The 25,510-nt window shown below is 56.6% G+C and overlaps 1 protein-coding gene and 1 long non-coding RNA gene across 9 annotated transcripts; both read left to right on the plus strand.

Moving 5' to 3' along the window:
* The first annotated feature begins 258 nt into the window (after positions 1-258).
* Positions 259-10,353, plus strand: LOC101427386 (uncharacterized). Its single transcript, XR_188069.4, has 3 exons — positions 259-676; positions 5,688-6,622; positions 7,349-10,353. It is a non-coding gene; the product is annotated as an uncharacterized lncRNA (long non-coding RNA).
* A 2,265-nt stretch (positions 10,354-12,618) lies between these two features.
* Positions 12,619-25,250, plus strand: PGF (placental growth factor). Of its 8 annotated transcripts, none has more exons than XM_023587859.3 (8): positions 12,619-12,781; positions 13,807-13,910; positions 15,059-15,101; positions 18,589-18,785; positions 19,445-19,521; positions 21,554-21,583; positions 21,689-21,751; positions 22,004-22,269. In XM_023587859.3, the coding sequence occupies exons 1-8, from the start codon at positions 12,688-12,690 to the stop codon at positions 22,086-22,088; spliced, it is 693 nt and encodes a 230-aa protein (XP_023443627.2). In that variant the 5' UTR covers positions 12,619-12,687; the 3' UTR covers positions 22,089-22,269. The 8 variants fall into 8 exon arrangements, with proteins under 8 accessions (XP_023443627.2, XP_023443629.2, XP_058149047.1 ...); XM_058293064.1 differs by lacking the exon at positions 22,004-22,269 and adding an exon at positions 22,951-23,711 and having other exon boundaries at positions 12,620-12,781; XM_058293065.1 differs by lacking the exon at positions 22,004-22,269 and adding an exon at positions 22,360-22,717 and having other exon boundaries at positions 12,620-12,781.
* Positions 25,251-25,510: the final 260 nt, after the last annotated feature.

Here is a 25,510-nt window from a genome sequence, read left to right on the forward strand (position 1 = left end):
GCTGTGCTGCCGAGAGGCCCCAGGACAGGCCTCGTGCGGAGTCCGGCAACAGGTGGCAGGGCCAGCAGAGCACAGGTGCAGCCTCATAGGGCCGTGGGGGGTGGTCCCGCCTGTTTCCTTCCCACACGGTGCTTCCCCAGCTGCCGGCTGGCCAGGCTCAGCCTGCGGGGGAGGGCTGGGCAGAGGGAGGCAGCAAACGCAGCCACGTGCGGGGGGGGGGCGGTGACTAAGCACCCCGCTTCCTGCCTCCCCCGGCAGCAGCTTCAGCAACAGTGGTCAGCGGCAGCTCACAATGCTCGCTAGGGCAGGAGCTCTGAGGCTGGGCAGGGTCATTTCCCGGAATTGTCCTCGCCACCGGCTCTCCCTGCACACCTGGACGGCCAGCCGGCCTGCCTGCCGAACCACAGGAGCCACAGCCCACCAACACCCTCCTGGGCTCACCAAGCCAGAAGACTGCGACCCTGCTGGGCCCTTGCTCTGGGGCCTGGACACAGCCCCAGGCTGGGGTCAGCAAGAGAGCCAGGCTGGGTCCAAGCTTTGCCTGAGCCCTTGGCATCCTCAGCCAGGCCATCCTGTGAGTGTCCATTGTGTACAGGGCTCTGTACCAGGGCTGGCTCAGGAAACATCTCTCCTGTCTGGTGGACATGGGGTATAAAGGATCCCAGTAGACACACAGGTAAGAGAAATGCACAGTGCCAGTACACATACGGAGAAATGCGCAACTAGATGGGCTATTAATCAAAGAAACACATCCAGAGCCGGCCCTGAGGTGCCGCTTTCACTCGTCTGATTGGCAAAGACGTAAAAGAATAATCTGACTGGGGCCTGCCAGGGTGCAGGGCTATCTATGGTCACCCTCCGGCATTGCGGGGAGGAGTGGGAATTGGGACTTTTCTGTGGGATGATTTGACAATAAGCATCAGCAGCCTTTGACTCAGCCTTTGACACCAGCACAATTAGGTGTAAAGGTGCTCGTTGTGGCATTGTCAGTGTGAAAAAACCTTAGCTACAACCTAAAGGCCCAACCACAGATGGATCTGAAAAGACAAAAATGTTTGATCTGGCCATGCAGGGGTAAATATTTCCTGGTAGTGCAGTCATTAAAAATAATGCTGAACAGCAGCGCTTCTTAAACTTTCATGTGCACAAGATTTACCCAAACAGCTTGTTAAAATGCAGATTCTGATGTAAGAGGCTTGGGGTGGGACCGCATATTCTACCTTTCCAACAAGTTCCCAGCTGATGCTGATGCTGCTGGGATTTGAGCAGCAAAGCTCGGGAAGTTTCATTACTGATATGCAAAGACATTTCTTTCTCAAAGATCATTAAGTGAAGAAAAGCAGGTTACAAAACAATCTGGTGCCATTTTTATATGGAAAACAATAGAAGCAGGCTTAAAAAAAATACCTAGAGGAATATGTTACAAAAGATCAATAGGGGGTTTCTCTGGGTGATGAGATTGGGGTGATTCTCATTTTATTCTTTATGCTAATTTATATATAATTCAATGAATATGTATTACTTGTTCAACTAAAACAAAGTTAGTGTGCTTGTACTGCTAGGCCACACCCCTAGAGCTCCCTTGAAGGGGAAACATTGCTGAGGCTAATTGTAAAAAGTGTGCCTCTTGGCCCGGGAGGCAGCCCCAAGCTGGGGAGGCCTGGCTGGGCAGAGGTCTGGGAACGCGATTTGCTTGACCTGGAGGCCAAACGAGCTACAAAGCATAAGAGGAATCTCCAGATGGTGGGGATAAGACGAGCCATCCACGTGGAGGCAAGCCAGCAACTGAGCTCCCCGGGCCCTGGGCTGCCAACCTGTACGAGCCCTTGACCTCAGGCTCAGGAAAGCCACCCATTCCTGTTCCTTCAGGTGTTCGTTTCCCTTGCCCTTCCTTCCATGGAGTCCCCACTGGGACCAGCATGGCAGTAGCAGTGGAAAGAGAGAGACCCCCAAGGGAAAAGCAAATCCAGTTTCAAGGGCAGCGATCAGACTCCCAGGATGGCTCTCCCAGAAGTTCTTCCAGGGCCAACCTCTGAGGGTCCAGGTTTTGCTTGGGTGGGGCACAAGTTTTCCTTACAAAGTGAATGTTGCATTCTCTTACTTGAGGGCAGGGTGGTTCCAGAGAAGGCGTCAAGCCTTTGCTCAGTATCTGGTGGGGGTAGGCCTGGCTGCCCTCACTGGCTGTGTTTTCTCATCCATAATAGAGAGAAAACCCTCACTTCTGTTTGGGGTATCTTGTAGGGCTGTGAGCTTCAGTTGCTTCAGAAAATCTCTTTGCAGGGTGTGAAAGGACCTACGGAAGCTGAGCAGCTACCTATGCTTTCTGTTCTTGTTCGGAGAGAAGACGCTGTGGCCTCTCCGAGCTGCCCTCTGTGGCGTGGCAGTGGAGGGTCTGCTCCCAGACACCACCCCTCCCTGATCACGGGTGTCGAGATGCCCATTCCTCTATGTCACTGTTCCTCCAGGTACGCACAGCGTCAGAGATGACGTGGGGGCCTGTTGGGGATGACGTTAGCCAGACTCAAACCCAGCCTTGAACAACACTGGATCATGGAGTGAGAAAACTGTCCTCTTTCCAGTCCCCTTTCCGTCCTTCTGAGGAGTCCAGGAGAAAGCCTCCGTCAGGAGCTAAGACGTTTCTAACACCTCACCAGCACTGGCAAAGTTTCCTCTTGAACAAAAAGAGAGCAGGCCTTGGCTCAGAATCTCCACTGGCAACATCTACCTAACATTTAACTGGTTTTTACAGTTGCCATTCTATTTAGGGGAGTGATATCATGCTTCCTTTAAAACTATTTTTCAAATAAGAATATTGAGTCAGTTTAAACAAACAAATGAACAGGGGGTATTTTTTTTATCCCCTCCCTTGCGGTTTTTTGCTTGCTGTCTGCTCTCTGTGTCCGTTCGCTGCGCGCTCTTCTGCGTTGTTGCTTGTCTACCTTTTTGTTGCGTCACCTTGCTGAGTCGGCTCTCCGGGGCACTTGCGGGCTGGGCAGCGCTCTGCAGCGTGCAGGCGAGCCTGCCTTCACAAGGAGGCCCCGGGACGTGAACCCAGGGCCTCCCATATGGTAGACGGGAGCCCAGCTGACTGAGCCACAGCCGCTTCCCTACAGGTGGTATTTTGAGATGGCAAAAATCATGAATGTGGCCCATGGTTCCTGGAGATTTGTGGTTCCCTTGAGAGACGCAGGCATCCCTGCGATAGTGGTACCTCTGGTTGCCTCTTCGGGAGCTTGTCCCCTCCCCCCCCTTGCTGCTTTCACCAGCTCTGTATCTTAACGACATTTCTTCCTGTTACTGCTGGGTTTTGGGCTCCTTGAGGGCCAAGAATGTGTCTTGGGCCTCAGACCCTCCCCCGCTGCTCAGCACAGGGCCTGGCCCCCAGGAGGTGCATCTTAGAAGCACTAAGAGACCTGAGGTCTGAGGATGGGCTCTGTGCCAGGAGACAGTTCTGGTTCTGACCCCTACCCTTACCAGCTGTGTGACCCTAACAAGTCCCTTAACCTCTCTGATCTCTGTCTCTTCCCTCGACTGCCTGACAGGATGTTTTCAGCACACAGTATGTGAAAGGGGTTTGAAATCAATAAACTCAGAAAGGATTAGTAGTATTATTATTCGTTGAACCATGAAGCCTGTGTCACCCAAAACCTTTCCGGTCCAGACAACCATGGTGAAGAGGAGGCTGGAGGGAGGGGTGGGGTGGGGGTAGGCGGTGGCATGAGAAGTGATGAGGGGCGGGGGTGGCTGGAAAGGCGGAGCGCCCCTCCTTCACAATCGGATCTAGGTCTGGGGTGACCTGGAATCTGCCCTCTGCCTCTTGTGCTCCTCAGCTCTACCTAGCACAGAAAGTGCGGTCTTTGGAGTCACGTGACCAGGGTTCGCCTTCCAGCTCTGTCACTTGTTGGCTGCGTGACCTGAGGCAAGTTTCTTAACTTCTCTGTGCCTCATTATGCTCATCACTAAAATTGCTCAAATGGGGCTGAGGAGCCAGGACTGCTGTGCGGATGAATGAGATCACACACGTATCCATGAGGCCTGGAACACGAGAAGTGCTCAGTAAAGATTCCAGGGAACTCCTCCAGCTTCCAGTCACGGAAGTGACTCAAGGTACATGAGGTCATCTGGAGCGCTTGATTCATGGCCTGGCAGACTTGGCCTCCTCGAAGCTTTCCTCACCTGAAGCTAGATCTGGAAAGTTAGCGCTCACCACTGCAGACACCAGCCTCCCACACAGCTCTGCCTCACGCCCACCTCCGCCTCCTTGCACCCAAGCCAGGAGCCGATCCTGCCCCTGAGAGCCTCCTGGGTGGTGGGATGCTCCCAGATGAGGGGCACGGGAGACGGGGGAGAGGAGGATCTTTGCAGAAGGAGCCAAGAGGTCCTTCTGTGTAGAGGAGCCTGGGCCCAGGGGCCCGCTGGAGGGCTGTCTGCTGAGGGCTGCGCTAGACTTTCTGTCTCCTCTACCCCTGGGACTCCAACCATAAGAGGAACCGAGCTGGCTCCCCTCTGCACCTCTTGCCCCCAACACAGTTTCCTTCCTGTGATCTCTGGGGGAAGATGAGCGTTGGGGGGAGAGGGATGTAGGAGGCTGGTTCAGCTCAGCTCCACTTAACATCTGCAACCTTAACAGTGGCCTCCCTTTTCCTGCTTCAAACTGGGAGGGGATGGGAGAACCCCAGTTCTTCCCAGGAACAGTGATATGACTCACTCCTCGGGAGAAGCCGTGGAAAAAGGCAGCCTTCTTTCTGTGCATCTAAGAAGGAAGCGTGGAATTCATTTTCTCACCTTCATAAGGCAAGATGTGGAACAGCATGCGTGTTAACAGAAAACACCAAAATGATGGTGATTTAAACAAGATGGAAGTTTATTTCCCTCTCACATACAATAATTCTGAATATAAGCAGGCCACGGCTGGTGGAGTGATTCCACCAAGTTTTCAGGAATCCAGTTTCTCTCCAGCACATCCTCAGGGTCCAAGATGATTGTGAGAGCTCCTGCCATCACATTTGAATTCCAGGCCAAAGTTTGGTGGAGAGGGAAGAAGACAGACATGTCCCTCCTTTAAGAGGTCAAACCCAACATGTTCACTGACACCCAAAACTGTAAGTGGCCCTAAGGGGAAAGGCGGAGATTGGCCAGAACTTAGTCACATGGCCATAGCCAGTTCCAAAGAAGGCTGGGGAATGAACTAACTCTTTTATCTGGGTGACATGAGGCCTCTCCCATCTCTCTTCACAGCCACTGTTCTGACTCAGGTCACTCTCAGCTCTGCCATAACCTGAGATGTGGCCTTCTGCCTCCAGGCATAACCTTCCACCTGCCCACAGCTGCATCTCTACAATGCACATCTGGCCTCTGCTCAAGAACTTGAAATGGCTCCCCCCGGCCCTTGGAATAAATGAGAAACCCTCAACATGGCCTTCAAAGCTCTTCCCAGGCTGACACCAGCCTGCCCTTCCAGCACGGCCCCTCCCCAGCAGCGCCTGTGGGCCAGCTCCACCGGTTTCCTCCATGTTCCTCAAATCACCCATATCCTGTCACACCCTCGACTAAAAATGCCCTTTTTTTTTTTAGGAGGTTCCAGGGATTGAACTCAAGATCTCATACATGGGAAGAAGGTGCTCAACCACTGAGCTACATCCACTCCCCAATTGTTGTTTTCATTTGTTTATTTCTTTTATTTTTAGGAGGTACTGAGGATCAAACCCGGGACCTTATACGTGAAAAGCAGGCGCTCAACCTAAAATGCTCTTTTAATGCTGCCCAAGCTTTATCTTCCCCATATGAAGTCTCTCTTGAGCCCTTTCCTGCTCCCTCCAGGGACCTTCCCGGAAGTGTCCGGGGCCCTCAAGAGGACAGGCCATCTGCAGTGTTCAGAGCTGCTCACCCACCGGCCACCACGAGTCAGAGGGTCTCTCGAGGGTTTAGTTTTGCAGAGACTGTTAAGACAGCGATAAGCCTTTACTGCTGGACTGGAAGCCCCCTGTGAGCCACTGAGATCATCCTGGTGTCCCCAGCACCGAGGCCAGGGCCTGGCGCTGAGTAGGACAGAATGAATGACGGACACACAGAAGACTGGTTCCCTCTCCCCCCACCCCCAATTAGCTCAGGCCATCCCGGCCAGAGGTCAGCAATCTTCACATCAGGGGTCAACTCAGCCTGCCACCAGTCCCTCTGAAACACGGATGCCAAGTTAAGTTGCCCAGGGCATGACACGCAAGAGCTGACATGAAAATGGAACAGAGACAGGCCCTCACGGAGATCCCCCCCAGGCCCCGCCATTCCAGTGAGGAGCTGTTTGGTCTATTCTGTCTCCGCTGACCTCCGGGCCGTACCAGAGATGATGACGACGCCATTCCTGACAAGAACCAAAGCCACGGCCACCCTCCTGCCGGGGTCTCGGGACCAGGGTGAGCATGGCCTCTCCTGCCTGGCACAGACGCCAGGCCCTTCGCCCACTGCCAGCTCCAGGGCACCAAGGGACAGCCTTCGGGGCCAGACCGGCTGCTTCCTCAGACTCCGCAGTCCCTGGCAGCGTGTCCCGAGGATGAGGGGTGGGCGCGTCTTATGGTTGCTGCTTCCTCAGCCTTGAGGCCTCAAACCGCCGCCCGCAGTTGCTCAGGTGAGTCCTCCAGTCCCACCCAGAAGGCACTTCTCCCCTTTTGTTCCTTGGGCGGGGGTGGTGAGGTGGGGGGCCCCTGATAAAGACCCTTGTCACACTGCCTCGGAGACAGGCTGGGGCATTAAGGATCTTCCGTAAGAGGCCTCAGGCCCGGGCTCTAGGGCCCGTCGCAGAATCTTCCGGCCAGACCTGGGTGCCCCCTCCCCCGCCCCGGTGCCCCCGTGGCTCTTTGCACCTTGACTGTGTTTCTGTGGATGCCAGTCCATGACTGGTTTTCTGTGACCTGGGAGCGCCTGTTTCCTTAAGTGCCTGGCATGGAGAAGGAGCCGGGGGATGCTCTCTTCCCTCCCATCCTCTCCCCAGTTCCCTGCTCTACAGAGAAAGGGGGTCTCAAGCTGGGCCCCACCCCTTAGGGGACAGAGGAGTGACTCAGAAGGCAGGGTCTGCCAGAGGGCTCAGTAGAGGACACCCGGCCCACCTCCATCCCCCCTCCTAGTCAGTGAAACTATCGGGTACTAACAACGCGCCAGGGACGGTGCTACACGATGGGCTCCCACCGTCTCCTTGAAGCCACACAGCCAGCCTCTGAGATGGGCTTAGAAAGGTGGAAAGACTTGCCCAAGGTCACGGCTAGTGAAGGGCAGGCTCTTCTCCCCCCGCCCCCCCCTCCCCCGGTGCGGGCTGCTGGCACAGCTTCGGCCGGTCCTTGTCCATCCCTCCCCTCAGCTACCTGCTGGCCGTGGGACCTCGTGAGAGCCATCACCTCTGAGCTTCCTCTCCCTCATCAGAAGCCTGGGAACAACACCGCTTCCTTTGAAGGTCATGGGGAGACGCTCACATACCGCGTTGTAAAGCACCTCGCACGGAGCCTGGCACATGGTAGGTGCCCGTGGGCAGGAGCTGCCACCCCCTCACCCCTCAGGCCTCCCAGCAGAGGGGCTCGGGGAGGCAGTGACCGGCGGTGCCCGTGCGGAGATGAGAGCAGAGCCCTCCAGCTGTCGGCAGAGGCGCGCAGCCCCGGGCCATCGGTGGGCTCTCGGGTTCTCAGAAAGCCTGTTCCACATCACAGCCGATTAGTTACAAATGGCTTCCTCTCCTCCTGTATCACTTACAGCCCAGAGAATGGGGTGATTGTTCCTGAGGGGGGAGCTCTCCCCCGGCCCCTCTCGCCAGAGCGGCTGAGAGCCGCAGCGGGGAGGGGTGGAGGGGCTGGGAGGGGGAGTGCTGCGGTCACAGGAAGGAAGGGTGTGGAGGGGCTCAGGCAGTGGGAAGGGACCAGCTGAGCGTCCACTCCTGGTGAGCAGCAGGCCGGCAGGGACGAGGCTCGAGAGCGGCTTGAGCTGTGACAGCAGGAAGAGAAGCAGGCACCAGCTCAGGAGCCCGATTCCTCAACAGCAGCTTGCCATGTGGGGGGGATTGCCCCCTATTGGGTAGCTGGCACACAGCAGGCGCCAGGCCTCTGGATTTCATGAGACTTTGGACACCACTGGGATCCAGACAAACGCCCTCCCTCAGGACAGCTGTGACTGGCTGGCCCTCTGGCCCCATTTTCAATAAAGCGGGGCTGTCAAGGCTGGGGTCTGGAAGAGCCTGGAAGGGGATCTGGTCAGAGAGGCTGGCTGGACCCAAAGTGCTGGCTGCGGCACCCGCAGCCCACCTTTCCCTTGGTGGTCCTTAACTTTGCTGAGTGAGACCCCTCCATTAAAGCAAATGGCCAAGCATGCACGGAGTCCCCCTTTGTCATTCCTCTGAGCACAGCTGAGACCAGCTGGCATTTTTCACAAAGGATTTTACTAAATACTAAGGGAAAACAAAAGGGAAATAATTACAGAAAACACAAAAAACCCAGCCCTGGCCGCCAAGTTCCCAAAGTACAGGTTTCCAATCCTTTGGTGATGACACGTCACCCCAAAGGGCTGGGACAGTGCTGCGGGCACCTTGCCTGGCCCCCCTTGTTCCCAGCTCTCGTGGCAGGCGCCATCTTGTTCCCCGCCTCTGGGAACCACTTGGTCACTCACGGGCTCTTCTCCTAGTTGCTTTCCAGTTTGGCCCCACCCTGGGCCTCCCACGAGGTTCCAGCCCAAGGCATGAGCCTTGCCCCTGGGGGCTGGTGGAGCTGTGGTGACCAGACCAGGGCATGATTACACAGTAGCAGGAGATTGCTTTCCCACACCCACTCCCACCAGAGAGGCCCACCCAAATTGAAAGGTCTTCAGAATGGGGGCTCAGAGGGCTACTCCTGAGGAGTGAAGAACATTTGAATGAGAAGTGGGCAGACTTGGGATATTTTTCCTGCGGGAAGAAGAACAAGTGCTCTGAGGGTTAACCCAACCCAACCAATATCAAATAAGCACCTATCATGTGCCAGGCACTGAGCAAGCAGCTAGGGATACAAAGGTCAACCAGAGACTCAGCTTCTGCTTTTTAGAGCTTACAGTCTTTGAGGAAGACAGACAAGCAACTCAGCAATTTTGACTCCAAGGGAAGGGCCAAGTGCTATGATGGAGGAGCCGTTGAGTCAAGGTGCTGTGGGAACCTGGATGAAGGCATCTTGCCCATTGTGGGTGGCCAGGGAGACCTGGCCTGGAAGAAATGCCTGGAGAGAGGGAGTCAGACTTGGGGTTGAGGCTGGGGTGGGCCCACAGGAAATCTCAGCTCAGGAGACGAAAGGCAGAGGAGACTACCGAAGCTTCTTGCTGGTGGCTTTGGGCAGCCATTGGCTACAAAGCATGCCCAGACTATAAGGTAAAAAGCCTCTGACCCCAAATTGCCTTCTGTTGTTCTCCTTGCCAGCCAAGAAGGGGGAGATTTCCATCCTTGGCCCCTGCACTTCTCCCCCACCTTTGGCCATATGCAGGTCTGGGCTCAGGGGCAGGGGCAGAGGGAGAGTGTGTTTACCCAGGGCCACCGAGACATCTCTCCAGTGGTCCGAATTGGGCAATAGTTCAGATGGTGAGGACAATGAAGAGGCTAGGTCAAAATGGGAAAATGAGTCAAGAAGCCAAAAGCCAGGCAGTTAGGATGGGTTGGGGAAGGTGTTTTGGGATGAAGACCATGACTAACACAAGGTATGGGAGGTGTGGGTTTGTGGGTGGCCTCAGAGCCAGGGGCCAACCTGATGGCCTGAGGGAACCGTGCAACACAGGACCCCATGGCTGCTCTGGGCCCATGCCTGGTGACTTGTCAAAACCCAAATGGTGTTTCTATGGCCCACACCTTCGTGTGGATCTGCACTTGCCTGCCTGCCTGCCAGAGGGTCGGCCCCAGCCCTGGGACTGGGGTTCTTCCTCCTACACATCAACCATTCAAAGTTTGTCCAGCCAGATGAAGACTCAGAAAAGGTTCGAGACGCTGGTGCTGGCTTCAAGATGCAATCTGGTTTGGAGCTGGGGCTCATGCTCCACGGAAAGAGCCTCGGAGAAACATCTAGGCTTGATCCCCAACTCTGGTCCTTACTTTTCTCATCTTCAAAATGGGAATAATTAAAACCTACCTCATAAGGTCCTTGGGGGAATTCAACAAGTTGAAGTGTTTAAAGCACCACGCTTGGCTCACAATAGGTGCTCAGTAAATGTTAGTTCTCTCTCTGAAACAACAGCAAACAATATCTGTATTAGTCAGGCAAAGGGCTGCTGATGCAAAATACCAGAAATTGGTTGGTTTTAATAAAGGGCATTTATTTGGGGTAGGAGCCTACAGATACCAGGCCATAAAGTATAAGTTACTTCCCTCACCAAAGTCTGTTTTCATTTGTTGGAGAAAGACGGCAGCCGATGGCTATGAGGGTTCAGGCTTCCTGGGTTCCTCCCTTCCAGGGTCTTGCTTTTGTTTGGGTTCAAAGTTCCTTTCTTCCTGGGGCTGGCTTCTCTTTCTTCTGTGAGCTTATTTCCCTGGACTCCAGATTAAATCTTCAGCCTCAAACTCCAACATCAGAAAACCCTTCAACTCTGTTCTTTGTCATGCCTTTTATCTATGAGTCCCCACCCCTTGGTGGGGACACAATGCCCTAATGACGTGGCCCAATCAAAGCCCTAATCATAACTTAACCATGCCCAGGTACAGACCAGATCACAAACAATCCATTATCTGTTTTTGGAATTCATAACCATACCAAACTGCTACAATAGCCTCGATAAACAGTTAAGTGTTGAATTGTGGACACTTATCTTGCCATCCCCTTAGCACCAACATCTATTCAGAAGGCTTCAGTGATAGCTGAGGACTCTTCCCCTGGATGGTGATAGCAAGAGGGACTCCCTGTGTGTGTGAGTGAGACAGAACAAATGCCTTCGGCTCTTGCTCCTTTACAACTGGCAGAAGCATTCAGTTCTTCATCTTCTATCTCGTGTCCGTGCTGGCGAGGTTTCTGCTCTGACTCTAGTGGTTTTATTTCTTGTAATTAGAATCAAAAGTTGAATTAGAAATCATGCCCAACAGCTAATTTTTCTTGCATGCCAAATGCTTCTTCATCAGTCCTCCCACAGCCCTGGGAGATAAGTACAGCTAGTGCTCCCATTTGGCAGATGGGAAAACCAGGGCTTGGAGAAGCTAGTCAGCGATAGAGCCACAGTACCAGGGGGCAGGGCCGCTGAACCCCTGCCCTGGGCTGTGTGTAAGCAAGAATCCCCTTCTATCAGGACAAGCGATCAGAACTTTGGAGTCTAGTTTGTTTCTGCCACCCAGCCTCCCCTAACTAACTCATCTCACAACCCAGAAGCTGTGTTCAGAAAAACGGAGGCACAGTTTGCAGGACCCAAGGAAATGAGCTCACTCTGGGAGAGCAGAAAGCGAGCTGTGGCATCCCCAGCCATCTGCACCCACCCCCCATGAACATAAACATGGAGGGATCCTCCGGGCCACAACCCCAGACTGTGGGGCAGTGCCTGGGACATAGGAGGGCCCAAGCAATATGTGTCGAAAGAAACAGAGAGAAAGGGAGGAAGGAAGGAAGGGAGGGAGGGAGGACGAATACAAACATATACATACACAATATATAATTCCCACACATACAGTTACAGGCAAATATACCTCGTTACTTATGTGCTCAAAAATTCATCTATAGACAAGAATGTGCAATGCAAATACTTAATTACACACACTTAGGCACAATATACCCCCACGCCCACTTATACAGATCCAAATCCAAAATAAAGACATACACAAACGTATATATACAACAGACACGTTATGAGCAAACATGTATGATCCAGAGATCCACAAACACACCTCCCCTCACCCTCACATACCTTCCACCACGGCCTACGGCCCCTGGAAGGAGTCTGTCTGCCCCAGGCACCCTGGCCTGTTGGAGCCTGTCAGAATGTTCTTTGCAGCCCCCGCTGAGCCAGCCAGCTAGCGACTGGCCTTAGCTCCTGGGCCTCCCAGCTCAGGCTCGGCGCCAGCCAGGAAGGGAGGCAGCGTCTCTGGCAGCCCCCACGTGGGTGGGCAGGCAGCGGACGCAGGGGTCACAGGGGTCAGAGCTGGGGCTGCCCTGCTCCTGGCTGGAATGTGAGCTGCAGGGGCCACCTCCCAGGCTTCCCCCCTCCTCTGAAGCCATCCGCCAGCCCCAGACCCAGGCCAACTCCGTGACCCTGAAACCTGCCAGGGAGCCAGGGAGCTGGGCACAGAGGGTGGCAAGGCAACAGGAGAGGGACCCTGAAGGCACTCACAAATGCACACGGAGATGCACAGTCACACACAAAGAAGGCTGTCCAGAGAAAAAGACACACACGCAGAGTCACAGGCAGGCAAACACACTCATATTCCCACTGAAATACACATTCGGACACACGTCCCAACACACCCTGCAACACAGCAGACACATGTACGTACACACACACAATCCACAACCTTACCAAGTTTGCAAGAGACCAGACCCACACACAGAGCAACATGTACAGGGGACACCTGCTGCCACTCAGACCACACAGCAACCCGGACTCAGCCCACGTGGGCTTTCACAGTCACACATAAATGCACACGCGCACACAGAGACACGTATCTGCAGGCCCCTGCTGCACTGGAGAATTTCCTCCTGCTCCTGGGACCAGGCCGCTCACCGGCGCATGTGCGGGCCCTGCCGAGAGGGCCTGAGTGGACAGCCGCCCAAGGAAGAGTGGACAGCCGCCCAAGGACGAAAGGAGAGCTGGAGCCCAGCAGGTGCCCCGAGGGTGGCCCTACTCTCTGGGTGCCTGACAGGAGGGTGGCTTACGGGGAAGAGAGACGGGGAGCCCAGTGGCTTGGGTTTCATCTCTGCCAGTTCCTTGGACCCATGTGCTTTTCCAGGGTGCATGTGTCTGTACAATACATACGGGCAAGGCCCTGGGCCTCAGTGTCTCAGTCAGTAAAATGGGGTTACTGATCCTTTCTCTCCCGAAGATTGTGGGGATGACCTAAGGTGCCACTCCGAAGAAAGGCCAGACCAAGGTGCAGCCTCCCGAGGGGTGGGGGTGGGGTGGCCGCAGCCCCTCGCGAGGGCCGCCAAGGTCGTGAGCCTTCTCCCCAGGCACCGGGCTCCTCACCTGGATCCCCCCTCAAGGGGGCTGGCCCCGAAGAGCTCGGGCCGGGCGGAGGCCCCTCTGCCCTGGCCCTAGGCTCCGAGCGGCCCCCGGGTGGAGGACGCGGCCGCGGCTGGGCCCTGGCGCCCCGGGGACGCCGTAGGTCCTCGGGGCGAGGCGCCCCTCCACGCGCCGCGAGGCCGCCGGCTCCGCCCTGGCCGCGGCCTCTTCCCGGGGCTCCCGGGCCCGGCGGCGCGCGGCCGCCGTCTCGGGGTGGGCGGGGCGCCTCGGGAGCTCCGCCCCTATTCCCAGTCCCTGAAACCCAGTCGCCTGCAAGCTCCACTCCCAGAAGGGAGCCGCTGTCTGAGGAGGAAACTGCATCTTCGGCCCCCTGTCCAGCCACGAGAAGACCTGGGGTGGCCCTGGGCGCCCACCGGACCCTCCCCAGGGGCCCGCCTGCCCCACACCGTCCCGCCCCCCGCGGGGCCGCTGCCCAGCAGGCTCCCGGGGCTCAGCTTCACCTGCGGGCTCCCGACTCCCCAGGGCTTCCAGAGGATGCTCGGGCCACCGGCCGGGGCCTCGGGGCAGCAGGGAGGGGGGCAGTGAGCCCCCCGTTCAGCTCTTCTCAATCCCCTGCTCCTGTGCGGGGGGCCCCCCCAGAGGGACGAGCATGCTGGTTTTCCCTAGGAGCCGGCCGGCTCGGGACGTCTGAAAGGGTGCCTGCCATGAGGCTCTTCACTTGCTTCCTGCAGCTTCTGGCCGGGCTGGCGCTGCCTGCCGTTCCCCCCCAGGTAAGAACGGCCCCCACCCCAAGCCCGCCGCCCCTGAGCTTCCCACCTCCCGCACTCTAAGCAGGGGGCTCTGAACTCAGACCCACTCTTGGGAGCAGCAGCTCCAAGGAGTCCGAACTCAGTCCAGGGGCCAGGCTGGACCAGGGTCCCCTGGGAGGGGGCCTCAGGCTGGACTGCTCCCCACTCTAGCTCCTGGGGGCGGGGGTGGGGAGCCACAGGGAAGGGAGGGAGGTTTCCTGTCTGGCCCCTGGAGCCCTGGTGGCTTTGCTAAAAGCATCTGTCCACTAATCCCAGGCCCATCCCTGGCCTTGTGGTCTGGGTCGAGACCCTGTGACCAGCCAGGCACCCCCGGGACCTCTGACCTGGCCTGGTGCAGGGGTTCGCAGGGGGAGGGGGAGCAGTCAAAGAGGTGGGCAGTGGGGAGCCTGGGCCCTGCCCCCACCAGGGCTCAGGGCTGAGCAGAGGACTTCTGGGTGGGCTAGGGGCGAGACAAGGGGTCTGGCTGTGCTCGCTCTCCTGGGTGGGTGGCCGGAGGTCTTGAGTGCGGGGCATGGGGAAGTGAGCAGGGCCCTTTTCCCAGGAGCTGGGTGAGTCTGGCCAGGAGCCAGCTTGGGCAGTGAAATCCTGACAAAGCCAATAAGCTCCCTTCCCACTCGCTATCCTGCTGCCTGGGAGTCCCTAGCCCCAGCCCCGCAGCTGGGTGGGCTGGGCAGCTTCCCAGGTGCCCAGGAGCCCTGCCTGGTAGAGCTGGAAAGAGGTGTCATGTTACAGGCAGCACCAGCCCCTGGCGACACCCACTCGGGGCTCCTCAGTTCCCACCAGCTGATTGCCTCCCCCTGGGCTCTGGCATTTGGCCAAGGCGGGCCATATAGGGCCTGCAGGGCTGGACTGCCGGCCCGCAGAATTGCAAGATCTTTGGGACCCAGAAGGTAAAGGGCATCTCAAAGCCTCCAGCCTCCCCTCCCTTTCCCCAGATATGGGTGGAACTCACCCAGGGTCCAGTGGGATTTTAGTTGCATCTAGAAAGAGGCAGATCTGAGACAAGGCGGAGAGAGAGAATTTGTGGAGCAGGTGGGAAGGGGCTCAGTGGAGCAGAACACAGAGCCCCAAGGTGCCCCTGCCTCATCTCTGTACCTTTCTGTCCACAGCAGTGGGCCTTATCTGCTGGGAACAGCTCATCAGAGGTGGAAGGTAAGCCCGATTGGCTGAGGTGCAGAGGATGGGAAGGGATTGACCTAAAGGGTGGATGCCGGTTGATAATAAGTTGGGGAGAGTCTACAACTGAGACATCCTGGCTGATGAAGTCGGCAGAACCCAAGAGATCCCCCACTGTGATCAAAAAGCCTGGACTAGATGATTTCCTGGGCCAAGATCACCCAGCACACAGAGCACACAGGGCCAGGGCCAGAATTCCCAGGATTCCACTGACCAGCTCAGGGCCCCTTCCCTAGCATGATATGAGGCAGGCAGAAGGGGCCATGGAGGGCAGGGTGGGCAGGGGGTGCCAGGGGCTAGACTGGGGATCTGGGAGCTGGACAAAATGGGCAAGCAGTCAAGAGAGTCAGGGAGGGACAGCAGACCTTCCCAGCAGCCCAGCCCTGGCAGAGCTGCAGGGTTCTGACCAGGCCGCTTCATTGATTACAAACAGACAGAACATGAGTCGTACTCTCCCTGGCCCTTTCATTCCCCGCCCCGGTTGCATCAAGAGGGAATCTTCAAAGGGCGAAGAGACGTTTGCCAAAGAGACATACATGCAAGAAAGCAGGAGGCCCATGCCAGGCCCCCTGCCTCGCTCCTCCCTCCCTGTCTCTTGAAACGTGCAATGCAGCCACACACCACTGCTGAAGCTTCCCACGGTGCCGTGGGAGCGGTGGCGTGTAGAGACGTGCACACGCACGCGCGTGGTAGCTGCCCGGGAGCTGGGAACACCCTCTGCCAGCCGGCTGCCCGTTCACCGCCTGCCTGCCTGGCAGCCAGCCTCTCCAGGGCCCAGCCATTCTCGGCCGCCTGAGTCCCTGGCCCCTTTGCCACTCCAGCAGGTCGGGGAGGTAGCTGCACTTGACTTCCCTGTCCATCCCCACCCTGGCGTGCCCTTTGGGACTGGCATGATGGCACGGTCTCTGGGATCTGGGAGGGACCCATCCCCCAACAATGCGCCATGTCCTTGTTGATGCTTTTAGTGTAATTCAGCTACCAAAGAAGGCTGAGCCTCAGTTTCCTCATCTGTATAATGGGAGTATTAGACCACATGCTATCTAAGTTTCCACAGATTATAGGATTCTGTGACTCCCAGGAACTAGGGCAAGGAGTCTTGTAAATGTAGATTCCCTGATCAATCAGAGGAAGTACAATGAGCTTTGGACCCCATATATCAAAACTGAAAACGGTTCCCCTCCGCTAACACCAGAGCAAGAGACGGCACCGTCTGTGTTGAGGAGGAAGTTTGTCTGGGCATGGATGTTGATTTTTATTATTTACGGTAATAATTTGGGGCACTTAGTGTAATTCCCTGCTGACCACAAGGCTGGCAACTAGGAAGGCATTAGTATTCTCCCACAGTTTATAGATAAAGCCCCTGAGGCTCCGAGAGCCCTCGGCAGGGTTGTTGCCTGAAGTCTCAGCCCTCTCCCAACCCCACCCCACGTAGTGTCTGTGACAGAGCAGGAGTGTGCAGCCCCAGGCAACTAGCGGCCCGGTGGCTGAGCTGGCATAAGCAGGGTGTCCCTTAGCAGGCTCGCTGTGTGCCCCACTGGTGACCTGGAGAGGACACCTGCTGGTCTTGGGCAGGTGGCCAGCAGCTCTGCCGGGCCCTGTGGCCTCTCCCCAGCAGCTTGTTCTCAGGGTCAGACGTTTCCCTTCTTGGGTCCTATCCCTCCTGGGTGGCAGGCGACTGGGGCCAGGTGGGAGGCTGGTCCGCAGGGCTGGGAAGAGAGCTGAGGGCCCGCTCTGGCCCCGGAGTGGCCCTTGGGGATGGCCGGCGCTGGCCAGGCGCCTGACAGGGCACGGCCTCCCTCTCCTTCCGCCCCGCCCCCGCCGCTGGAGCAGGTCTGGGGCCACAGGAAGTGCTCTCAGGAGCAGCTGAGCAGAGCTCTTTCCTGAGGGGCTCGGCCCACATCTGGGGGCAGTCTCCGTGCTCCCTCAGCCCGGCCCCTCGCCCAGCCCCCTTTCTGTCTCCCACATGCCCAGAGGGGCCTCCAGGGAGGACGGAGCGCCCTCTTTCCCAGTGGCTGCCAGGCAAACCAGGCCCCGGCCCACCTCCCTTCAGCCCTCCCCCAACCCTGTCTGGCCCGGGAAGTGGCGGATTCCAGGATTCCAGGGTTCTGGAGCCTGGGTCCTGCTGACGCATGGTGTGGGGGTGGGGGTGAGAAGAGGAAATCCCTCCCGCTGCTGCCAAGGCTGGCTGGCTCTGCTTCGCCCAGCCCTGAGAGCCCAGCTGCGTGGGGGTCTGTTTGCGGGGTGGTCAGCGGCTGGTTCCTGGGCAGGGGCCTGTGGCACTTTGGCGGCTGGCTAGTCCTCTGCTCTAATTTACATTTTCCAAGGAGGAGATTAAGTGCTCACGGTCCCATCGTGCTCATGAAGCTTTCGGACTAAAACCCGCAAGCTTGTAGAATCAACGAGAGGCAGGTGTTCCTTTGGCCCCATATTGCAAAATAGGCCGTCTTTGGGCTGCAGAGCCACCTTTGTGGGAGATGCCTGGTTTCCCCTGGACCGCCTCCCAGCCCTAGTGCCCCCCTAGAAGTGCAGGGCTGAATGGAGCAGCAGACCTCCAGCCAAGGGCTGGAGAGAGATCTTTTGAGAGATTCCAGATCAGCCCCCAGAAGTGTCCATTCATGACCACCAGGACATTGTGGGGTCCTCAGTGACCACGCATCCAGTCAACCAGTACTTAGCCTGTGTTTACTGGGCGCCTGGGTCCCTATCCCCAAGGAGCCTTGATTCAGTTGTAACAGAGATAAAAGCCACCAATGACCGAGATAAGGTGAGCTCTTGGGGCCAAGTTGTGCTCAAGGGAGGGACATCTGTTCAAACTGGAAGAGCTGGAGAAGGCTTTAGAGAGGAGGTGGGGAGGGGGCCTTGAGAAGAGGGTGGTAAGATTTGAAGAGAAATGAGAAGCAAGGGAAGAGCATTGCTGGCAAATGGGCCACAAAGGGCACAAGCCCAAAGGTGGGAATTCAGACTGTTAGGACCGACATGGAGAAGAGGTTTGGGGCTATCATTGGTGAGAGCTTGGTGAGACAGGCCATTGGGAGCTATGGACAGGTTTTGATCTGAGGCCTAAAGGGAAGACCAGCCCTGCCTGGGGGATGGCCTGGTTTCTGCAAGTTGCCCCTAGCCTACGGTAGCACCAGGGAGGACCTGAGAAAGAAAGATCCAGAAAGAGCCATACTCCTCGGAGGGATCAGTGCAGACTGCAGTGCCTGAGCTGAGAACAGAGCAGAGCTCGGGACACAGAAATCCTGCTCCACTGGGATTTCCATCCAGCAGATGAGTGAGCCCCCCCACCACTGGGGGTCTCATCAGGAGTTCAGTGCGGGAAGAGCTCCGACCTGGGTGGGGGCTTCCTGGAGGAGGGGGTGTGGGCTGACCCTTAACGGCCTTTCAGGGACTGGGGAGCCGAGCCCAGGGCTTTGTGGCATTCGTCCCTCCTGGCTTGACCCAGCCTCTGTGCTTCTCGCAGTGGTGCCCTTCCAGGAGGTGTGGGGCCGCAGCTACTGCCGGGTCCTGGAGAGGCTGGTGGACATCGTGTCTGAGTACCCCAGCGAGGTGGAGCACATGTTCAGCCCCTCCTGCGTCTCCCTGATGCGCTGCACCGGCTGCTGCGGCGATGAGAATCTGCTCTGTGTGCCCGTGGAGACGGCCAACATCACCATGCAGGTAGGGACAGCCTCCCGCTCGCACCCTAGGGCCACCGAGCCTGCCCAAGAGAGGGAGCCAGAGACAGGAGGGAGACTGGACCCTGACTCCCAGGCCGGGCGCCCAGTGCCCAGCCCCTCATTCCCGAGCCCCCTCGTCTCCACTGCCCCAGTTTTTTCAGGTTCTGGCTTAGCCCTAGTCCAAGACCCAGGATATCTGAAAATGCTGAAACTGAAAAGAAATCTGCTGCTCTTAAAGAAGTCCTTGTTTATACTTGGGAGGGGGCGTTCGGTGGCCTCTTGGCAAGCTTTGCACCTCCAAGTAATGGCAGGGCTTCGCGGGCGTCTGCGTCATTCCTTCAAGGCGGGGGTTATCCCCATTTGACACATGAGGAAGTTCACATTCAGAGACCTTACTGTAATTGCTCGGGGCCATTCAACAGGTGGAAGAGCCACGTTTTGAACGTTCCCTCTCCAAAGCACAGGCGCCTTGTCACCCTTGCTATGCTGGGACCCCGGGGAGGGAGAGGGAGATGCACAGGGCAGCGGTTTGCCCCTGCTCAAGGCAGAATGAGGGCATGTAGTCCAAAGGCCGCTGGGAAATGGGGAGTCGGCTCCCCCTGCAAGGAGGCAAACCCCGGGCTGCCCCAGCTCCGGACATCGATCTTCCTCCTCCCGCAGCTCCTGAAGATCCGCTCTGGGGACCCGCCCTCCTACGTGGAGATGAGCTTCTCCCAGCACACCCGCTGCGAGTGCAGGTAGGTCTGAGCAGCCTCTGCGATGAAGGATCCGGGGGGGCCCCGGGTGGAGGCTGGGGTGCCCATCCCTGCTACAGGCCACACTTCCTTCCCAGCTGAGTGGGACCAGGGAAACCAAGGCATCCGGTGGCAACTGCCTTGCATTGTGTGCCCCCAACCCAGCCAGACTTGCCTGAGGCGGTGGTCCCAGAGAGATGACTGGGGAGGGGGGGGAGCCTGGGACCCACCCCCCAGACTTACAGGGGCTGGGGGATGTCCTTCCCACTCTTCCGAGGTAGAAGGCAGCTTGCCCCGGGCCCCTGCAAGAGGCCCCAAGAGGCAAAGCCGGTGCAAGTCTGGACTTGGTGGTGGAGCAGACTGTGCTCACAGGAGGGGCAACTTGGACTGAGAAGCAGAAGGATGGGAGGAGGGGCAGGAGGAGGCGCGGGGGTTCCCTCCGAGTCGCAGCCCCCGTCCCTGCCCCCCAGAGCCTCTGACCAGCACCGGCCTTGCCACCGGTGCCCAGGGGACAGTGGCATTAGTGACAAGGAGCAGCGAACGTGGCACTGCCAGGCAGGTTCAGAGAAGCAAGTCATGAGCTGAGGTGTTGCCCCTGACCTCTGGGCTTTGGAGGCAGGAATGGGTCCTGCGGTCCCCTCCTGGGCGGGTGGTCGGGGGAGGACTAACTAACTACCCCCTTCCCCTCCCCCCCACTAGGCACTTGAACAGGTTTTCTCATTTATCCGACAAATACTTTACTGAGTGCCTACCATATGCCAGGCACTGTCCTAGGTGCTTGGGGTACAGTGATGAGCAAGACAGAAAAGGTCCCTGCTCTCATACCCACCCTGGGTGGCAGGTCCTAGTGCCCCCCAATTTATAGATGAGGAAACCGAGGGTTGTGTGATTTGCCACAGCTAGTGCGTGTGAGAGGAGGGATTTGAACCTCAGCCTGTCTGACCGCTAAGCCTGTCCTTTTTCATTCTACCTCTCCGGTCATTACCACATTCTTCAAGAGCCCCACTACAGTCCGGGGTTGGCCCCACCTAGTGTCCAGGGATCTGGCTGCCCCTTTGGGGCATTAATCCAGGCTCTAGGCCCTTCCCACGGCACCCTATAAACCAGAGCTAATAAGGAATCCTCCCAGGCTTAGTGCTGGGTAGTAACTTTGGCCTCCGACATCACCTTTGCCCTCACAGCTACTCAGTTTTCAAGGCAGAGAAGGAGACTGAGGCTCCAAGAGTGTCTCTGACTTGCCCAAGAGGGCAGAGACATGACAAGTACAGCCCCAAGTGACCCTGGGACCCCACCCTGGCTCCCCAGGGAGGCAGCCTCCTAGGGCAGCATTCCCTGATCCCAAGCTGACTCTTAACCGTGGCTGCCCCACACCTCCACCCACTCTTCTCAGGGAAGGCTTAGGCCCTGTCCTCTTCCAACAGACCCAGCAGCAAGGACAACTTTCTTCTCTCTTCTGGGCCAACAGCCACTGCCCTGGGAGGTAGAGCCAGGCCTGGTGCCTGGGGGTGTTCGGGTTCACCTGCCCTCACCCCGCCCCTTACGCACGCCCCCTGCTGTCGCCTGCAGCACCACACAGCCCCCAGGGAGGGGAGCAGGGTGGGCATCGTGCCCTGACGGGCAGCCTTAGCTGGCAGCAGCCACCCCCTTGGCCCTGGCCTGGCCCATCATTTACCATCCTCGAGGAAACTCCCAGAATGCAGCCTGGAAGTCAAGGCGGGAGGCACAAGGGCAGGAAGTGAACAGAGAAAGGCCCAGTAGAGCAGCCCATTCAGAAGTCCCCAGATTTGGTGCCAAGAGGCTGAGGAGCGTAAAGTGTTTGGAATTCACTGCCTGTCTTGGTGGGGCGGCCAGAGCCAAGGGTGGGAGCCCGAGGCCCTCACTCCCTGTCTAGCTCCATGCTACCCCCTAGTGGCCCCAGCGCCAAATGCAGGACCAGGACTCTGGGATGGCTGAGGGGAGGAGAGGGGGTGGCAGGGAACGCCCACTTACCGCTTTCCTGGTTCTCCCTTGCCCCTTTCTCTGTCTGTTTTCCCAGGCCTCTGAGGGAGAAGATGAAGCCAGAAAGGTAAGTGGCCTGGCTGGGGCTCGGGGCTGCTCTCGGGCCTGCCAGCCTCTGTCCCAGCATGGGGTCCCCCGGCCACCCTGTCCTGACGCTTTTGGCTTATTGCAGGAGGAGACCCAAGGGCAGGGGGAAGAGGAAGAGAGAGAAGCAGAGACCCACAGACTGCCACCTGTGAGTGCGCGGGGGGCAGGGATGGCACGGAGGCTGGGCCAGCGGGGAGCCCCACCCTGCCGGCAGGGGCAGTGGTCGGGGAGGGGGAAAGGACAGGCTCAGGGCAGGCTTGGGAGCTAGAGCAGGGAGCTGCACCTCCTAGGGGTCCTAGGGCCCAGGAAGCCTCAGGGGACGGTGGCTCTTGTCCCAGCGTCTGTGTGGCCTTGAGCAAGTCAGTTCACCTTCTGGAGCCTAGTTTTTCTCTCTGGGTAGAATGAGGGGCCAAGGGATCCTCCAAGCTGCTGATCATTCCACAGACATTTACGGAGCCTCTCCCGTGTGCCCGGTACCTCACTGACCAAAACAAACAAGACCCCCGCTCTCGTGATGCTCAGATTCTGGTGATGACAATTCCAGCGGCTGAAAAGTTATTAGGGCCACTTCCTAGTGGCCTTGGGGGAAGGCCCAACCTACAGCGGCCCCCAGGCCACGATTTTTGTCCCCAGGGGATCCTTGAGGGGTCCCTCACATCCTTGTCCCCTCAGATGTTACCTGCCCATCTTACCAGAAAAGGAAAGACCCAAATCCGTGATGGCAAATCCTCAAAATAAAATACTTGGATTGCACAGTAGATCAGTCACATCGTGGGCTCACCTGCAGGGCCGAAGTCTCCTCCCAGCTCTGAGACTTCAAGAAATCATTTAGAGCCAAGGAAATGGAGCTGGCCCAAGTCCTGACCTCCCAGCCTCACCCCTCCAGGAACTGAGACATGCCCCCCCCAATCTACTACCCCCGCACCCCGGCCCAAGCACTGATTTGAGCAAAGACCTCAAGGCAGGGCCCCAACCCAGGCCGCGCAGCCTCCATCTCCCCCGACAGCAGTCTTCAAACAGTTTATTCGGGAATCTCTGAAAAGAATTTCAAAAAATCATGTGTCCCCTAGCTCATTTTAAAGTTGGCATTAAACTCCTTCATCATAACTGTAAATAGTTGCAAAGGATTTCATTTCGGCATATTATAAATATTAATATTTTAATATAAAACTATTGTATAATTGTTCAGATGTATTCAAATGGAAACTATATGCATATGCCAGCCTAATTTAAAATCTTACCATCATCCTTTTTTTTTTTAAATGAACAACAGAAAAATTCACATAAACACCCTTTTTTTACTAGCTGCATATTTATATTGCTTCTTTCCTTTTTTTTTTTTTTGAGGTGCCGGACATCAGCTTCCCTGAGTTGGGTTTTTTGGTTTGTTTTGCTTGTTGTTTGTTTTTGTTCGTATCAGGAGGCACTGGGGATCGAACCTGGGACCTCCCGTGTGGGAGGTGGGCACTCAACTGTTTGAGCCTCATCCCCTCCTACTTCTATTCCTTCTTGAGCTTGTATTTCCCTTTCATTCCCCCTACAGAATTTCAGCCTAATGTATTATATTTTTTAATGTTCAAAAGCTTTTCATGATCTCTGCCACAAAAATGGTATGTAAATTTGAATTATTTTATATTTCCTATGAACATAAAGCTCAAGGTCAAAATGTCTCCTGGAATGAATTGTCAAAACACTTATTAGTAGTGATCAAAACAGCACAATACATCATGTTTTAATCAACGTCAAAAAGCAAATCTTATTGGAAATACCCCTCAATGAGATGGATGCGGCTACTTCTTTTCAATTAGCTAATGTATCCGTTAATGAATTGTTACTTCCTGCCAGACTCAGTCAGGACTGAACATTAATTCTATTTCTATGTATCATTTTGTATAGATAAAAGGGCTGAGAAAAATTGTTCACATAAGTAAATGAAACTGGAGGGAGTTTTTATCAATATCACTCATCTACTTAAACCTTTTCCAAGTTATTTGCCAGAAACCTTATAGTGATCTGCTAACGAAAATTATTTTTAATGATGTATTAGCTGACAGTTGGGTTAAGTTGTTGTTCAATTTGCTGAAAGCAAAGACTCGGAAACCACCTGACTTGCAAATGGTCTGGTTGTCATTAGCCATGTTTCCTTTCTCAACACCCAGCCAATGTCTCAGATTGTTCTTTTGTTTTGTGTCCCCAAATATTTTCACCTTGGGGCAAAGCACTGTAGCAGGGCTTGGAACTGGAAAGATGCATTCCCTTCCTTCTAGAAGGAGAAGGGAAACCGTGGAATGGGGCAGACGGGGCAGGAGACCCCAGGCAGGCGTGCTCTCGCGCGAACAATTTTAAGACAGAGTACTTATGGAGGCTGCCGACTGGTTTCTTTAAAACAACCTTTGCATACGTCTGGGGGTACATGTACCCTGTTTGAAGGCTGCTGTCCCGGAGTTACCAGAGGTATTATATCACAGAGCCAGACTGGGTTCAAATCCTGGCTCTGCCACTGGCTAGCTGTTGGCCTTGGGGCCTTTTCTTACCCTCTCTGAGCTCAGTTTCCTCATCTCTGAATGGAGGACGATAACCGTGCCTCCCTCGTGGGACGTTGTTAAAGGTGAACGAGACAGGGCTGGGCACCGGGCTGGGCCCTGGGTAGGTGCTAGGTGAAGGCAAGCTCCCAGCTTCTGATTGGCCTCGGTGCAAGCAGGCATCCAGTAGTGCTGCATCCTCCTCGTGCTCCCTGCCCAAGCTTCCCCTCTGCGTCTGTGCCCCTCCCATCAGAGGGGACCCCTGCCCTCGGCAGTGTGCTGATACCCCCGTCTATGCTTGATCTCTGGCAGGTGCGGCCACGCTGTGCCCCGGAGGTAACCAGCCCCTCGGAGAGGCCCCACCCGGCTCGTGTATTTATTATCGTCACTCTCAGTTACCTCCCTGCTGGCACCTGCCCTCTATTTATTAGCCAACTGTATCCCTGCTGAATGACTCGCCCCTTCCTAGACGAGGGGCGGGGAGGGACAAGACCCTCAGGAATCCAGTGCCTTAAACAGAACGCGAGAGAAGGAAAAAAGGCGGCCGCAGACCCGTGGGTGCTTCAGTTTGGGAAGAAGCAAGACGCGAGGGCGAGTGAGAGGCAAGGCAGGGCCCAGAGGCTCCGAGTCTCCAGGGAGCTGGAGAGGGAAGGAGGGGGCCCCGAGGCCTGTTCTCGGGCTTTGGGCTCTGCACGGACAAGCTGCCCTTGCTCGGGGGGCTCCTGGCCAAGAAGAGGGTGGAGGCAAGCAGGGTGCAGGTGGCCTGGCCAGCTTCTCTTCCTGGCAGCAGCTCAGCACCCTGGAGAGCAGAATGTTCAGCACTGGGACCGCAGCGGTTGCCTGGGAACCTTTGTACTCCTTGCCCCACTATGGTCTCCCCTCACGTCTTGCCACCTGCTTGCGCTGGGACATTGTTCATTCCAGCCAAGCACCACCATCCTGCTTCTCGGGGGGACACAGGCACAGAGTGGGTCCTCAGCTGAAGGGGACAGGGCTGCCAGGGAGAAGGCTTGTGCGTCCCAGCCTCCTGGCGTACGGCAAGGGGAGCAGGTTCCCCGAGGCCCCAGCGGGGCCGTCTGACTGTCAGCCGGATTCTCTTGAATAAAGTATTCTAGTCCAGAAACAGCTCACCCAGTGGCGTGTGTCTGTCTGCTGGGGCAGTGGGCGACAGCAGAAAATGGAGGCAGGACGGATAAAAGCACCACGGGGGAAGCGGAAAGGGCACAATGACTTGTCTGAGCCTCAGTCTTCAAGTCTGAAAAATGGGGCTGGTAGTAGCACCCACCTCCTCGGGTTGGGAGGAAGGGCTCTATCGTGCACAGCAACATGTTAGCTTCCTCCATCCTTCCTCCTTTTGACAACTGGGGAAACTGAGACCCAGAAAG

Source organism: Dasypus novemcinctus, chromosome 3 (assembly GCF_030445035.2).
Source record: "Dasypus novemcinctus isolate mDasNov1 chromosome 3, mDasNov1.1.hap2, whole genome shotgun sequence".
Classification (NCBI taxonomy): domain Eukaryota; kingdom Metazoa; phylum Chordata; class Mammalia; order Cingulata; family Dasypodidae; genus Dasypus; species Dasypus novemcinctus.